Raw genomic sequence first — 17,254 nt, 5'->3', positions numbered from 1 at the left:
ATATATATATATATATATATATATATATATATATATAATTATTATTATTATTATTAATGAGAGCATGTATGCAGATGTTTTGCACTTGCAAACGTGCACACCCATAAAAGGGGGCCAGGCTGCGACCCCTTAAAAAAACAGGGTAGAAAAACTATGATTTTTTTAAAATAAAAAAAATTGAAGCGTTTTTTAATTTAAATTGGATTTTTTTATTTAAATTAAATATGGGTTTATTTAAAATTAAATTTGAATTGACAACTTATGTTGGGGCCTAAACTTATTATAATCCATGAAACAATATAAATAACTACAAAAAATATTAAATGGTACATGTTTGTTGCCAAGTTTTAAACAAAGTCAAACCACTGAATTGGTGGAAGTCACTGGCTAAGCACTACAAGCCAAGTTTGCTGAAGTGCTAAACCAGCTTTTGACATCAGTAGCCTCTTCTACAGGTTCAGAGACAATATTTTCTTCATTACAGTTTATTCAACTAGATCAGTTCACTGACAAGTTCACTGAAAGTTAAGAAACCAACTGGGAGTTGAAATAGCAGGAAAGCTTGTTTTCCTCCACCAATCTATGAATAAAAATTAGATGTGAGAGAATGAGATCTCCTAGTTCATGAAGGGCACAGTGATCAGAAATAATCAGTTCAATTCATTAACTGCAGATAATACTTCCTTTGTTTAATAAAATCAGTTAGTTTTAAATGCAAAGCATGTGTTGATAAACTTTTTTTTAATGTATCCAGCATTTAAGGTTGTTTAATTTTTAAAAAGCTGCTTTTTGTGTTTTTAACTTGAAATTCCATCCAAATTGAACTTGATACAAATCGCAAGGGGAAAAAAGCATAATCTTGTAAAAAGTTAATCTAAATAATTACTTAAATAAATGTGTATAGATATAGGGTATCCTCCTGGTTAGCAAAAAGAAACACCAATTTTAGTGTAAAGGCTATACTTAGTTGCAAATCAATCTTTCTTTAGGAAAATAACTAAAAGGTACAGATGCAAAATTTGATTAAAATCAATTATTTAAATCAAAGTTTCCTGCTTGATGATTTAAATAATTTAAATCTCATTTAAATCAAAGTGATTTAAGTCAATCCATCCTGTTTAAAAATTAGGCTCATAGTCCGAATGAAAACTCAAACAGCTTTGCATTGTTACATGGAAGAACCTGCGTTCAACCCCCAGACTTTTGCTCCCCACGCTTGCTGGGGCTGAGGCCTGGTCCACACTAGGACTTTAATTCGAATTTAGCAGCGTTAATTCGAATTAACCGCTCAACCGTCCACACCAGGAAGCCGTTTAATTCGACCTAGAGGGCTCTTTAGTTCGAATTCGGTACTCCACCCCGACGAGGGGAGTAGCGCTAAATTCGACATGGCTATGTCGAATTAGGCTAGGTGTGGATGCAAATCGAACTTACTAGCTCCTGGAGCTATCCCACACTGCACCACTCTGTTGACGCTCTGGACAGCAGTCCGAGCTTGGATGCTCTGACCAGCCACACAGGAAAAGTCCTGGGAAAATTTGAATTCCTTTTCCTGTCTGGACAGTTAGAATCTCATTTCGTGGTTGGACATCGGGGTGAGCTCAGCAGCACCGGCAGCGATGCAGAGCTCTCCAGCAGAGGAGTTCATGTAATCTCTGAATAGAAAGAGGGACCCAGAATAGACTGACCGGGAACTCTTGGATCTGATCGGTGTGTGGAGCGAGGAGTCTGTGCTCTCGGAGCTGCGCTCCAAAAAACGGAATGCAAAGACCTACGAGAAGGTCTCCAAAGCCATGAGAGACAGAGGATACAGCCGGGATGCAACGCAGCGCCGCGTGAAAATCAAGGACCCCAGACAAGGCTACCAAAAAATCAAAGCGGCAAACGGATACTACGGAGCCTGCCACCACTGCCCCACCAGTGACCATGAACTCTGATGATGGGACAGTGTCGACGGCCAGTTCCTCGGCGATGTTTGCGGACGGGGAAGATAAGGAAGGGTTTGTGGAAGACGAGGCAGGCGACAGCGCTTACAACGCTGGTTTCCCCGACAGCCAGGATCTCTTCATCACCCTCACAGAGATCCCCTACCAACCCTCCCCGGCCATTAACCCGGATCCTGAATCAGAGGAAGGAGCAGTCGGTAAGTGCTTTAACCATGTAAACTTTTATTCTTAATATAACAGGAATCTGAAGTATGTGAAAAGGAGGTCTCTCTATATATGGGGATAGAACAGAAATCCTCCTGGGAGATCTCCACGAAGCTCTCCTGGAGGTAATCTAAAAGCCTCCGCAGGAGGCTCCTGGGGAGAGCTGCCTTATTGGGTGCTCCGTGGTAGCACACTTTTCCACGCGAGGCTTTCATGAGGTACTCAGGGAGCATTGCCTCCCCGAGCACGGCTGCATAGGGCCCTGGTTTGTGCTGGCTTTCACGCAGCATGCGCTCTCTATCTCCTTCAGTGACCGTCCTCAGGGTGATTTCGTTCGGAGACTCCTGCATCTAATTAGGGGAATTACTGTAATGTTACGCCTGGTCCAAAGTATTTTTAAAAAATCTCCGGACAGACGGCGTAACAGAGACTCAGCACGCAGCTGCGTGACAAGCGTAACGGAAAGCCAAAGAATCAAATGGACGCTCATGGAGGGAGGGAGGACTGAGGACGCAAGGTATCCCACAGTTCCTGCTGTCTCCGAAAAGCATTTGCATTCTTGGCTGAGCTCCAAATGCTTCTAGGGTCAAAAACAGTGTCCGCGGTGGGTCAGGGCATAGCTAGGCAATTTACGCAGCCCCCCACCCACCCCCAGAAGTGAAAGGGAAAACAATCCTCTCTTGACTCTTTTACATGTCACCCTATCTTTACTCAATGCTGCAGATAGACGCGATGGTGCAGCACTCAACACCAACATCCTTGCTCCCCGCCCCCCGCCATGGGTGGCTGATGGTACAAAACGACTGGTACCTGTCCTCATCATCAGCCTATTGGCACATGGGGCAGTGCAAAAGGACTGGTAACCATGCTGACTAGCATCGGTAAGGTCAATCAAGGGCGCCTGGCCCTAATTTTTCCTGGTAGATGGTACAATATGGCTGATAACCATCGTCATTATAGCAACAGGGGGCTGAGCTTCATCAGCCCCCACCCTTCATGTGTAAAGAAAAGATTCAATTGCCCCTGGACTAGCAGTAGGATGCTGGGCTCCTCTCCTCCACACTCCTTAATGTCCTATCTGGACTATCATAGCAACTGGAGGCTGCCTTCCACTCATTTCTCACTAACAAGTCACTGTGTCTTATTCCTGCATTCTTTATTACTTCATCACACAAGTGGGGGGACAATGCTATGGTAGCCCAGGAAGGCTGGGGAAGAATGGAATGAACAGTTGGGGTTGTTGCAGGAGCACCCCCTGTGAATAGCATACAGCTCATAATCTATGCAGGATCTGACACAGAGCAGCTGTGCTCTCTGGTTCTCTGATACAGTGGTTCTCTAGTACACTTGCCCATATTCTAGGCAGGACTGATTCTATTTTTAGATACCAAAAAGGAGGGATTGACTCAGGGAGTCATTCCCAATTTTGGCTTTTGCGCCCCTGGCTATGAGCAGCCAGGGGCACTTATGACAGCAGCAAATGGTGCAGTGCAAAAGGACTGGTAACCATGCCCATCTTATTACCAATTTATGGTGTGGTAGATGGTACAATATGGCTGGCAACCTTCTCTGCTGTCATGCAAAAGCAAAAGCATGCTGCTGTGTAGCGCTGCTGGACCGCCTCTGTCAGCGGCATCTAGTACACATATGGTGACAGGCACGAAAGGCACAAAAGGCAAAACAGGCTCCATGGTTTCCATGCTGTGGCGTCTGCCAGGGCAATCCAGGGAAAACGGGCGTGAAATGATTGTCTGCTGTAGCTTTCCCGGAGGAAGGGATGACTGATGACATTTACCCAGAACCACCCGCGAAAATGGTTTTTGCCCCATCAGGCACTGGGATCTCAACCCAGAATTCACAGAGACAGACTAGACTGTGTTCATTGTTCGCAAAAATTTATCTTTGCAAGGAATTCACTCCCTTTTTCCCATCACACAGCTTGGACTGTCTCCAGACCCGCCACAGCATCCCCCTCACAGAGGCTGGCAAAGATTAGGCGGCGAAATAAAAAGACATGGGACGAGATGTTCGCTGAACTTATGGGGTGCTCCCGAGACGAGGCGGACCAGCAGAGCCAGTGGAGGGAGACCCTCTCTCTGTACCAGCGCTCACACAGCGAATGGGAGGAGAGGTGGCGTAAGGAAGACAAGCAGGCGACTCAAACGCTGCTTGGACTAATGAGAGAGCAAACGGACATGCTCCTGCGCCTTGTGCATGTTCTGCAGGACCTCAGGCAGGAGGACAGAGCCCCCCTGCAGTGTATCTGCAACCGCCCTCCCCCGCCACAAAGTCCCATACTCTCCTCACCCAAAATAACCAGAAGGAGGGGCGCCAGAGGCCGTGTAAACTGTCACTGCACCCCAGCAGAGTGCTCAAGTACCCAAAAGCTCTCATACCCTAAATTTTGAGAAGTCCTTTCCTTCCCGCCTCACCCAAGCCCCCATCCCAGTTTCATCCCCTAACTGTCTAGTTGATAATTAAAAATACTTTTCTGTTAATTACTGTTTCCGTCATGTTCTTTTAGAGGAGACTGTGTTTGAAGTGGAGGAAGGGGGTTGGTAATTTGACAGGACAATCACCTTTACCAGGGTACAGACATGGGGGCAGGATCAGCAGCAGGTCACACACACACTGCAGTCAGTACGCACCCTGGTCGGTATGGGAGGTGGTTTGCAGGTTCTGTGTGGGTGGGGGGGGTACGTGACTTTGTAGCGGGGGAGGGGGGTTACAAATCTCATGCAACAGTCCCTGTCCTGGACCACAGAGCCACGCAGCAGAGGAATCTGTATCCGTCCTCCCCCGCCAAAAGGCCACATAGCCCCCGCACACAGAGTCCCAAAAAGGAGGGATGGCAGGCTCCGTTGAAACATCCAGTCCGGTACTGCAGACTGCTCTGGGAGCAGGAGCCTGTCATTCCTCGAGTTTACAGGCGGTCTTTACATCACTGCACACCCTACCCAGCACAGTCCGTGTCCCAGTTTCAACCCTGTAACGCAAAGTCATCAATAAAGAAACCTTTGTAAAGTTACAGTGGAACATGTATTTTATTTTTAAACGTGTGTTGGAAGTTGGGGAAGCGGGGTGGGCGGGGTATGTAACTGCAGATGCTAGTCAACAGTCACTTGGTAAAGAAACAGAGGCAGGTTCAGCTTCTCTGTAAAGAAACTGAACAGTCACAGGTCACGCTGCTCACTGCTCGCTGGTACTTGAAGAGTTCCTTGTCGCTGTGCAAGGTGCCTGCATAGGGCTTCACGAGCCAGGGCATTAGCGGGTAGGCTGGGTCCCCGACGATCACTACAGGCATCTGCACATCCCCAAGACTTATTTTGTGGTCCGGGAAGAAACTACCTTCCTGCAGGCGTCTAAACAGACCAGAGTTCCTGAAAACACGCACGTCATGAACTTTGCCTGGCCACCCGATGTTGATGTTGGTAAAACGTCGCCCATGGTCCACCAGCGCTCGCAGCACCATTGAAAAGTAGCCCTATTTCTCAGCAGCTGACTGTGGAAGAGGTGGACAATAAGGTGCGAGGAGTTGACAACGGCCATAACTGCAGCGGGATCCGTGCTCAAAGTGCTGTGGCGCCCGCGCTGTCACTGAGCAGAAAAGTGCACGAACAGATTGCCCGCAGGCGCTTTCAGGGAGGGAGGGAGGGAGGGCGTGATTGACGGTTCAATGATGACAGTTACCCAAAACCACCCTCGACACATTTTTCCCCCCAGCATGCATTGGGGGGAAATCCCAGGATTCCAATGAGCAGCGGGGAGTGCGGGAACTGTGGGATAGCTTCCCACAGTGCACCGCTTCCAAAGTCAACACTGGCCCCGTTACTGTGGACTCACACAGTCGAACTAGTGTATTTAGTGTGGATACACAACTTCGACTTCATAAGGTCGATTCCACAAATTCGAATTAAGTTGATTCGAAATAGTCTTGTAGTGTAGACATACCCTAAGAGTACTACAAAACAAGGTATTCGGCAGCTGGCAAGCAGGGCAGAGTGCCTTACATGTCTTAGCAGCAACCTCCCTTATGCTCTTTACAAGGAGGTGTGCTCAGAGATTCTTAACCAGAAGTAAAAAGAACAGAAGTCCTTGTGGCACCTTAGAGACTAACAAATTTATTTGAGCATAAGCTTTCGTGGGCTACAGCCTACTTCATTGGATGCATGTAGTGGAAAATACAGTAGGAAGATATATATACACACAGAGAACATGAAGCAATGGGTGTTACCATACACACTATAAGGAGAGTGATCAGTCAAGGTGAGCTATTATCAGCAGGAGAGAAAAAGAACTGTTTGTAGTAGTAATGAAAATTGCCCATTTCCAGCAATTGACAAGGAGATGTAAGGAACTGTGGAGGGGGAATAAACATGGGGAAATAGTTTTACTTTGTGTAATGGCCCATTAACCAGAAGTGGAACTCCAAGGACAGAAGTGTAAAAGCAAAGCAAATAGGGTAGGGAAGCCCTTGCAGCTCCAACAAGGATGTGAATGATGCCCAGACCAGTTGGTCTGATTGCCATGTCGTGTGCTCTAATAGTTTTGCTTATATATCTTTTAGGCAGAAATAAGCAAGTCCCATAAGGAGACAGGGGGCCAAATTCTTTTCTGATTTAGGCTCTGATTCAACATGCCATTTAAGTATATGCTTAATTTTAAGTCTCATTGGGATTTAAACACCTGCTTCAAGTTAAACATGTGTTTAAGTGCTCTGCTAAATCAGGATGGATTTAACACATTTATTTAGGTGCTTTGCTGTATCGAGGCCCTTGCAATGTGCAAATTCACTGACCCCAAGGGAGTGCAACCCACAGATGCAAGGGCAGAATTTACCGCAGAAGTTTATTTCTCAAGAAACTACATCTCTCTGATGAATCTCTTTAGCGACTGGGTGCCAATGCAATGCCCACAGTTTAAATTAAAGTGCAATATAGACTCCTACAGTATTTCCATGACTACTGGTGTTACCAAGGCAACCTGTTTGGATCTGAGGGAAGACAAGAATTACTCCTACTGATTGGAATTAAGTATGGAGATTAGTATCAGCTTATTTATTCTCTTTTGTGCCTTGGTGGCCACTGGTTCCTGCAGTCAGCAGCAACATCTGACCTGTGCAACTGCACTCTGGAGCCAGTGATGAGTGGTGCTAAATCCTCTCAATTCTATTGTCTTACAGGAGCTTCTCAGCATCTTGCAGGATTGGGCTCTATGTTTGGAAAATATGCAAGTATTGGGTAGGTTAATGCTATTCAAGTTTTGAATAGCAAGGATCCATATGAATTTTAATTTGAGATTGGAATATACCACCGCTGGTCATTATCCCTTGGGATGGACATTAAATTAATCACATTGCTGTCACATGAAAGGCATTCAAGCATAGGCACTGCCAAGAACATAGGAGTCACATCAAGGATAAATTCACTTTGACTGTGAAGCTTTTCATAGAAAAACCACCAGTTCCGTTCACTTTTTAGAACAGAAACACAGCAACAATATCCTTGCATTTTCTAGTAACTCAAAGTGCCTCCAGTTAGAATAATGAAAATGACTATGACCAATGAGATTAAAAACAGATGAATCAGAGTATCTATTAATAGAAGAACATCCCCACCTTCTGCAATGTTTTTCTTTCAGCTTCCATGGAGGTTTGAGCAGATTTGATTTCCATTGTGTGTTTCTTTACAAGATCTTCCAACCCCTTCACAAGCTGCTCCTTCAAACGCATTTTCTCCTCATCTGACTGTCGTTTAATTTTATGAAGTTCTTCTTCGTGCCGTTGCTTTATATCTTCTATTTCAGTAGCTGCAGCTTCCATGGGCTATAAAATACAGTGGCCTTATAATATAAGAAAATCAAGATAAAGTCCTGGAGCCTGAGCAGTCCACCTATTCTGTAGGGGATTTCCTGTCCTCCGAGGTGAATTCCATTGGACAACACTGGGTTCTTGTTAAAAAAAAAAAAAAACAAAAAAAGCACTCCCTTCCTGTGAAATTTTAACGCTCCAGGTCTGTACACATCTTTTATAATCAAGTTTCTTACACTTTTTCATCATGTGATCTACTTCTGAAATTAGAGATCTCCTCATGGACAACTGCACTTTCATGGAGTTACACCACATATGAATTTGGTCCCTGCTATGTTTCTCACTCCAAGTGTGTTTTTCTAACATCCAGGTGCAATAATCCAGTAGGGGGAGCTAACAGATCATGGTAAAGAGAGTTTAGATTAGCTAATTAATTAGCAGAAGGCTAATTAGGGTCTATAAATTAGGGAGCTATTAGGGTCTATAAACTCCTTACTGGTGGGAGTTCATTATTTGAACTTTTTCTTGTTAAGCTTCTAAATGGAATCAAATAATTTCCTTTTTTACATTAATCAGCATCTTAGCCTTGGTCCTCTCCCTTTTTAAGGGATTGAGCACTCCGCCCAGAACCAGGAAAGCACTTAAGTATAAGCCTCACTTTAAGCATGTGAGTAGTCCAAGTGAAGTCAACCAAATTAGTCAAGTGTGTGTTTAAGTGCTTGGCTGGATTGGGCCCAGCACTCACTACCTGGCAGGACTGAGGCCTACACACACAATCCAAAGTCCACGGAAGTCAAAAGAAAGATCCCCAGATATCAATGCACTTTGGATCAGGCCTTAGATGGGGTACCATACCTTGAGAGGTCTGGGAGTAAATACCTGTGTGTCTTCACTGCCTTCCTCGGTGTGGCTCTGTTTGGTGTAGGTCATTTGCTGCAGCTGCATTATTTGATTCTTCAGTTCATCTACTTCTTTCTCAGCTTTGCTTTGGGAATTCAGCACGGTTTCCATTTCTTCTGCGGTTGTAAGATTTACATTTCAAACAACATATATCACTTGGGAGTTTACAACATGACTGACTAGCAAGGGAAATATTTAACAATGACATTAATGAGCAGCGTACCTGCTTTACTCAGTATTTCATTCTCCTGCAGCATGAGCCTCTCTTTGGCTACAGTCAATTCTTCTTCCAGTTTCTGCACTGTGCTTTTGGACTCCAGAGTCTCTTGTTGAGACTCCTTAAGCTGTATTTCCAAGTCCTAAAATATCATAGATATCACTTATTTCTTTGGCATCTTGCATATAGTCCATTTTAGTCTCAAGTGCAGAGGTCACCAATCACCATTACTATATAGTGATGTCTCAGGCACTTGGAAACTTAGAGGTAAGCTAGTTAGTTCTGCCTCTGTCAAGCACTGCAATACCTCCAACATCTATTAGAGAAATTAGATCTTTATTTAAACCAGCTTCACTATTTGTCGTCACACATGCACTGGCACTGAAATAATAATAATACTACATTTGCTCTAATATGGGACCTTTCATCCAAAGGTCTCCAAGCACTTGTCATGCACTGAGGAAAAAGCAGAAAATTCATCACACTTAAACATCCTTTTCCTTTTATGTTTAATGCATTTAATGGCTTTCCTTGCCAGTATTTGCTAATGATCAGAGATATTTGTGATTAAAGAAATTTCTTCTTCACAATCTGTAATCTTATAATGTGTTTGTGAAAAGTAGTCATAAGTATGTGACAGTAGAAAAAGCCACCTTATGAAGGAAAGCTTTTATGTGAAAACAAATATTAGCAAAATATTGGAAACTACATTTTGTGGAACTGTTCTCTTTTCCCCCCAAATTTATCCCAGAGTGAGAGTTCTTCTTTAAACACAAGAGTCTAAGCTTATGTGAATCAGCATAGCTCCATTGGCTTCACAGGAACACCACCAATTTACACAGGCTGAGAATCTGGCCCTCAGAACAGATCTTCCTAATGTAATTTCAACCAGAGCTCCATTCAGCTGATACCAAAATCAGAAACAAAAAGTGGAAGACCTGAAACTGCCTCGGCACCTCCAGTTCCTTTTTTATTTAATGCCAGAAACATTGCATTTTCTTCCATTTAAATCAGTTTCTGCTAGCAATACATAAACTATTGTGATACACCTCTACCCTGATATAACGCGACCCAATATAACATGAATTCGGATATAACGCGGTAAAGCAGCACTCGGGGTAGGCGGGACTGCACACTCCAGCAGATCAAGCAAGTTAGATATAACACAGTTTCACCTATAACGCAGTAAGATTTTTAGGCTCCCGAGGACAGCGTTATATCGAGGTAGAGGTATATGTGGAAAACTAATAGATATAAAACAGTTGCATGGTATAATATGCATAAGCCATAGACAACACATACACCAGCAGCATGAAGTCTTTTATACTTGTCCTATTAAGTGTATAATTACAATCTAATCTTTATTTCTGGGACCAAATTCTAGGAAGTGTTGTTTCTATCCTTCAGCTTCTGCTTTTTTCAGATTAGCTAGTTCAGCAAGGCCCAAATTTAGCAAAGCATTTAAGCGAATGCTTAATTTTAACTTCAGTGGAGCTAAGCAGGTGTTTGAGATTAAGCATGTACTCAGTTTAAGAGATTTGCCAAATGGGGGCCTGCATCCTACAGGCCTTCTAGCAACTGTAAATTAAGAATTAATTAACTGTAAAATTAAAATTTGAAATATTACATTAAGAACAGAAACGGGACCCTGAACACAGCTCAAGTAAATGGGTTGCATGTAGGAAAGGTCTGCAGGGATCACTTCAATGGGACTACTCACTTAAAGTTAGCTACATGCCTAAGTACCTTCCTGAACCAGGGTTTGTGACTGAATCCCCCTGCCCTGTGTGATGGAAGGGCTTACCAGCGTCTGTAGCACCACCCTCTCCCTCCTCTCTGGAGTGTGTGGGAGAGGGAGACAGTGGTGTCTGGACTCATTTCCCCCTCTGATCTTGTGGAATTCACAAAGAACAGGTGATGTGGCCTGGGGCTGTCTCATTTTTTTCCTCGAAGCCCCCTCCTCAGCAGGGATCACCTTTAAGGAGGAGTCTGTGCCTGTTCAGCTCACTCAGAGCTGTACTGCCAGGCAGTGAGGTGGGGACAGAGGACACCAGAGCTTCAGTGGGCAGGGGAAGGAGCTCCTTGTGTCTGGCCCTGGGCCAGCCACCCATGGACCCTGGGAAGCTATGAGGTTCTGGGCTTTGACAGGGAGGTAAACCCTGCCCCCCACCCCCAATGGAACAGTGTGAGGGAATTTCTGTGAGGGGATCCTCATGATTTCCAGATTTCCTCCTTCTGAGCTCCCTCTGACAGATTCTTCCCCACTGAGGAAGTGATCTGGCCTATTATCATCATTGTATTGGAATCTTCCAAGATGCACACTTTATTAAATGCTACCTAAATTGAGGGTCATGACTAGGAGCATACAACATAAAGCAGCTGATGTCCAACCTGCTGTCTTGCTGGCTAGCCTCTCTACCCAAGAATGCACCTCGTATTGAAGTGGATGGGCTGCTGATGGCCAGAGGGTGGGAGGATACACAGCTGCCATCCCCCATTCCTAGCATATCCCCTGCCACACTTTGGCAACATTGCTGCCCCCTTCACCTAGCAGCTGAGGGAGGATAAGTTTTCAGTCAAGACACAAGATTCACCTCTCTCCCCCTGTGCATCATCTACAGATTTGAGCTAGGGTGCTGTTCGAGAAGGCTCCACAATGGATTCTTAATTGTCTCTGAAACTCTGTCACTTAATTACGTTTCTCCCCCTTGCCTTCTGAGCTCTGTTAAACTTCTCTAGCGCTTACAAAGCACTTAACTCAGGGCTATTTATAGACAGAAAAACACTTTTATAAAACAGAATTTTAAAGGCTTAGTAATTTGCTACTTTATAGGCAGATGGATCAGCATCTCCCATTCTACCTGCATCCTCTCCTTCAGCTTCTGGGAATGCTTCTTCAACTCATTTATCTTATGGCCTTTCACCTCCAGCTCAGCCTCCAGCTTCTTCTCCTGCTGCCGCAAAGCAGCTTCCTGGGCCTCAGAGCTTTTCTTTTGCTCTGTTGCTCTTTGCTGGCACTGTTTCTGTGTATCGGCCACTGACTGCTGCATGGCCTTTTTCAAAGTCTCTTTTTCTTTCTTGTAAGAGGCTTGTAGTTTGCTGGCTTTCTGAGCATATTCTTCAGTTATTTTCTGGTTCTCCCTCTTGAGCTTTTCCATTTCATTAATTAGAGCCTGCAACTCTATGCTGCATTTTTCATCTATTGTCTCCTTTCTATCCAATTTCTCTTGCCTAAAAGGCTTACAATCATTTACCAGGCTCTCTGACTCCTGATTGAAATGTTGAGGCTTGTTTTCAGAGTCTGTCTTCGTATCTAGCATCTCCTTGGAAAGGGTAATGATCCTTTCAGTATGTTTTGCCTCTGTTCTGAATGCCTTCTCTTCCACCTGCTTCTTGCACACAGTAAATTCTGCTAAGGCTTCCTCCTTTAGCCTCGTGTGTTGCTCCAGTGTATCTTCAAGGGTCTGAATATGCTTTCGTAGCTCCTGCTCTTCTCCTACTTTGCATTTATATTGGAGAATGGTTTCCCTTGTCTCAGCAAGGATGCGCTGAATTTCCTCTTGATGAGCTTCTTTAAGAGCCTGTATACTGGCCTCCTGCTCGTCATTTTTAGTGTTCAAAGCATATATCACCTATAGACCGGGAATAGAATATTACAATATCTTTTAATTGACAGTATTAAAGATTCAGCGATTGTATTCATCAATGTATTAAATTAATTTCTAAGATGATGATCACAACAGTTAAATGTAAACTGTTCCGTACTAGCAAGGAGAAAAAAGTGAAAACAACAGGCAGATGCACCTCAAGCACAAATTAGAAAGCAACATCGTGAAGGGAGGAAAGATGACCATGAGATTAAGATAGCAGAGTGGGAACTGGGAAATATAGGGTCTATTCTGGACTCTAGCAAAGATTTTCTCAGGCAACTTTGGCAAGTCACTTAGGCCAAAATTTTCAGGAGTGTCCACTGTACCTAACTCAAAACACAGGCCTGATTTCCAGAGGTGCTGAGTTCACACAAATCCATTTGAGGTCAATGGAAGCGCTGATTGCTCAGTGCTGCAGAAAATCAGGTTCTGGCTCAAGTTGAGCATTCAACAGCTGAGAAATAAGTGGCCACTTTTAAAACTGTTGCTCTTAAACTTTCTGCAATTTACTTTGCTCAGTCTATAAAATGTGGAGTAATAATTCTCTTCTCTCAGGGCTATGATTATGTTTCACTCAATATTTGTAAAGCTCATCCAGATCCTCATATGGAAGGTACTATATAAATATAAAATATTATTATTATTTTGAAATATCCATTAAAAATCTACAATGGGTTGGAATGAAGGGTAGATTCATAGAATTTTTGCCTGAGCTGGTAAATTTCCATGATAAGCTTGCAAGGCTGTTATATGTGACTGCAAAATATTCAGTATTCTCTTTGAAGAGATACTTGGAGCCTAATCTCATTCCCAGCAAAATCAATGGGAATTTTGCCATTGACCTTCAGGGACCAGGTTCAGGCCCATGGGACGGTAACTGATTGTTATAAATATTTTTTTCTTTATTTTGTTATAGATGTTTTCTTCTTTATTTTCTGCTTCAAGCTTTGATGTATACCAGGATTGTTAATAACAGTCACCCCCGTAAATGTCAAACAGACTGATTTAATGCATTCAAAATCCCTTGTGATGCTCTAAGTCATCCTGTAGTATGTAAAATGTATGCATCAGCATACTCATGTTATTTACTGTTAGTGGCTTTCTGAACGGATTGCACTAGAGGAATTTGTTAGGACTAATGCATAGGTAATTGTGTTTCAAATATATAAAGATCCGTATTGAACTGTGCTGCTACCAACATATACTACAGAAATATAGATGTGGTCAATTAGTACCCATATGCCCTCCCACTAAAAGCCCTACAGGTGACATCTGTGTTAGTCAGATCTGGGCCGGCGCAAGGAAGTTTTGCGCCCTAGACGAAACTTCCACCTTGCGCCCCCTCACCCAGCCCTGTGGCAGCTCCCCGCCCCCCCTCTGCCCTGAGGCGCCCCCCCATGGCAGCTCCCCCCCCTGCCCTGAGGTGCCTCCCCCCATGGCAGCTCCCCCTCCCCGGGAGCCATGCAACACCTCCCCACCCCAGCTCACCTCTGCTCCGTGTCCTCCCCGAGCACGCCGCCCCCACTCTAATTCTCTTCCCCTCCCAGGCTTGTGGCGCCAAAAAGCTGATTGGCGCCGCAAGCCTGGGAGGCGGGAGAAGTGGAGCAGCGACTGCACGCTCGGGGAGGAACCGCTGTAAAAAAAAATTGGGGGCACCGCTTTTTGGCGCCCCCAAATCTTGGCGCCCTAGGCAACCGCCTAGTTTGCCTTAATGGTAGCACGGGCCCTAAGTCAGATATATGTGTCTGGTTATAATTTTTTCCATGGATTTTTGCTTTCCTTCTGTTTATTAGCGGCTCCCTTTTCTGTATTTATTGGCTAACAGGTATAGTTTCTGGCACTATCAGAGACAAGATCCTGGCGTAAACGGACTGGTCTACTCTGGCTTGGCTGTTTCTGGATCCCTGTGTGAAACAGGATGTCTTTTCTCATTAAGCATGTGCATACAAAGTGATGGCATAAAATATAGAATGGTGTCAAAACTCAATAGGACATTGATTAATATATTGACATATGCCTGGAGTTTCCTGCTTTTATTTTTCATATCAAAGATTCAAAGCTCATAGCTCTACATAAATATCTGGGAACGACATACACGATCTGATAGAGATTATGGGCCTGACCGGAACCCTCTGAAGTCAATGGCAAGACTCCCAATGGGCTTTTGACCAGTGATTTATAGCCAACAATAGCCTCAAATGCATTAATCTAGAGTCAAGATCACATCCAACTCTTTGGTCACAGTATGATCCCAGTCCTGCAATCCTTGGTCATTCCTCAGGCAAAACATCAACTGAGAGGTCATGAGGAGCTTTGTCTAAGTAAGAACAGCAGGTCTGGGGCCTACATTTTGTACACCTGAAGAATATCTTCAGATTTCTTCCAGATAGTTTGTTGGTAAGGTGAGTCTGTCTGGTCACATGTAAGAGTTTTCTGTGCTATCCATAGTACTATTTTTTATAGTCCATAGTGTGACATTCACACATTGGACTTCAGACTTCAGCTATCCATTAAAAAAAAATAAAAGCAGACATGCAAGTGCCTCCTGCAGAATGTAAACTCATGCCTGCTAATATTAAAGTCCATAGAGGGGCCTTAATAAAAATAACACAAGTACAGCAGTATCTGGGTATATTTCTGGATAAAAATATGACAACAGACAGTGAAAGAATCATATTCCCAGAGCCAATCAAACCAACATCCAAAAGTCTTTTGGCCATTAGGCATATATTTTAGCTTTGTATTACATCTTGTTAATTCTCCCCTGTTATTTTTAACTGTTTTTCAATGAAACAGAAATGCTTGGAAGGACTGAGCAGATTCTTTCTCCTCTGGAAGTGCTAACTAACCTATGTCAGTTTTGGAACGTATTTAATTATTCAAAGTCTGCTCGAAAAATAGGGGGAAGGGATTCATTCCATCCATGTACTTTGGCAATGACCAAAGTAACTTGTTTGGGTAACCCTTCAATTAACAGGGTCAAGACTTTCACTCACATCTTAATGCTGAGTCCTTGTGTTGAATTTTAGTGTGCCACCATGACTTGCCTCCTATTCAGTTGAGCGTGGGCTACTCCTTGCCCCCACCGGCTATTGTGAAATTGGGCTTTAGAAGAACCCAACTTCCACTGAAGGTTAGAGCAGGTACAAAGGAATGGGAGTCAACCTGCACTAGTGGGAACAGCCAAAGTCGTAGCTGGTTTAGTTGGCTGGGAGACAGTGGCTTATCTACCCATTGTGGCCATTTAGAAATTATTGGTATCCTGTCTTTTATTGGTGACTAGAACCATTATGCAAGTATAATTTTGATTTAAATATTTTTAAGTTTTAAGGGCATCACATTTTCAAAAGTGACTAGTGGTTATGGGTACCTCAGTTTTTGGGTACTCAAATTGAAATGACTTAAAGGATATTGATCTTCAGAGGGCAGGTGCTCAGCATTTCTGAAAATGAGTCTCAGATTAGGTGCCCCAAATCATTAGTCCTTTTAGAAAATTTAAAACATTAATCTTATGAACAGTTAATCTCATCTAAATAAGAAAACAAGAATCAATTTTTATTAAATGCTAATGCCCAAAGACATCCAAGCCCCTTAACAAAAATGCAATTGACAACAATGTCCCAATTCTAAAAAGAACATAAAATAAAATACTGTAATAATAATAAATTTAGAACTCCCAAAAAATATAAAACTAAACCCAGCAAAAGAAAGCCACATAGATAAACCAAAAAAGAAAATAAAAAAAAACATTTTAGCCTTGCCACAGAAAAATCATTCCAAAGTCATGGGCTTTTGATGGAGAAGCCTCTGTGTGCACTGTAAGATGCTCTAACCCAATCAATCAAAAATGCTCTCATAGAGGGTATGGGAAGCAGTCAGGTGGACTGGTCCAGTTATTTATAGCTCAATATACCAGAAGGAAGACACTAAAGCATAATTGCTGAACTATAAGCATCCAGGTGCAGTTAATGGAGCAAAGGTATCATCAGCTAACCTGGTGTAAGCCTCTGTGAAACTGCGCTGCTGCATCCTAGTTGCAGTTTAAGTGGTTTTCAAAGGCAACCCTAAATAGCCAATCAGTGTGACAGCAAAGACTGAACCACCTTGACCTGGAGAGATGATTATATTGTTCTTTGAATCACCAGCATTATACCTAGTCTACTGCTGCCAAAGCATTTCTCCAAAGCTATGTGTGCACTAAGAAATTTCTTACCTATTTTTCTGCAATTTAGCAGAGTTAGATGACATGCTGATAAAAACACCGGCACACAATATACACCAACGCATTACCAGTGTAATGGATAATAAACCTTCATACTCCCACTTTATTATTTGATTTTTCTAAATCATTTGCTGTTGTTAAATCTGGTCATTAAAAATGGTAATTAAAAGAAAAATCGAATTTCACCTCGGCAGTGGAGACAGGGTTAACTGGCTCACGGGGGAAAAAAGCCTGATTTGTGTATACAGAGAAGTGTCAGGCACATTATTCTTGTAGGAACCTGAATGCCAGCACTGAAGGAGCTGT

At 43.4% G+C, this 17,254-nt stretch overlaps 1 protein-coding gene across 6 annotated transcripts in view; it reads right to left on the bottom strand.

Annotated features, from left to right (window-relative positions):
• FAM184B (family with sequence similarity 184 member B) overlaps window positions 1–17,254 on the bottom strand; it is an 88,151-nt gene that overhangs the window by 39,495 nt on the left and 31,402 nt on the right. For 5 of the 6 annotated variants that reach the window (XM_045017302.1, XM_045017304.1, XM_045017303.1 and 2 more), the window contains exons 2-5: window positions 11,938–12,708; window positions 9,083–9,218; window positions 8,839–8,975; window positions 7,768–7,974 (exon numbers count right to left, since the gene is read on the bottom strand). In XM_045017302.1, the coding sequence (XP_044873237.1) occupies window positions 7,768–7,974; window positions 8,839–8,975; window positions 9,083–9,218; window positions 11,938–12,708 (1,251 nt within the window). The remainder of the gene's footprint in view (window positions 1–7,767; window positions 7,975–8,838; window positions 8,976–9,082; window positions 9,219–11,937; window positions 12,709–17,254) is intronic. The other variant, XM_045017307.1, reaches the window with a different exon arrangement.

The sequence above is a fragment of the Mauremys mutica genome, chromosome 5 (assembly GCF_020497125.1).
Source record: "Mauremys mutica isolate MM-2020 ecotype Southern chromosome 5, ASM2049712v1, whole genome shotgun sequence".
Lineage (NCBI taxonomy): Eukaryota > Metazoa > Chordata > Testudines > Geoemydidae > Mauremys > Mauremys mutica.
This window is presented reverse-complemented; position numbering and strand designations above follow the sequence as displayed.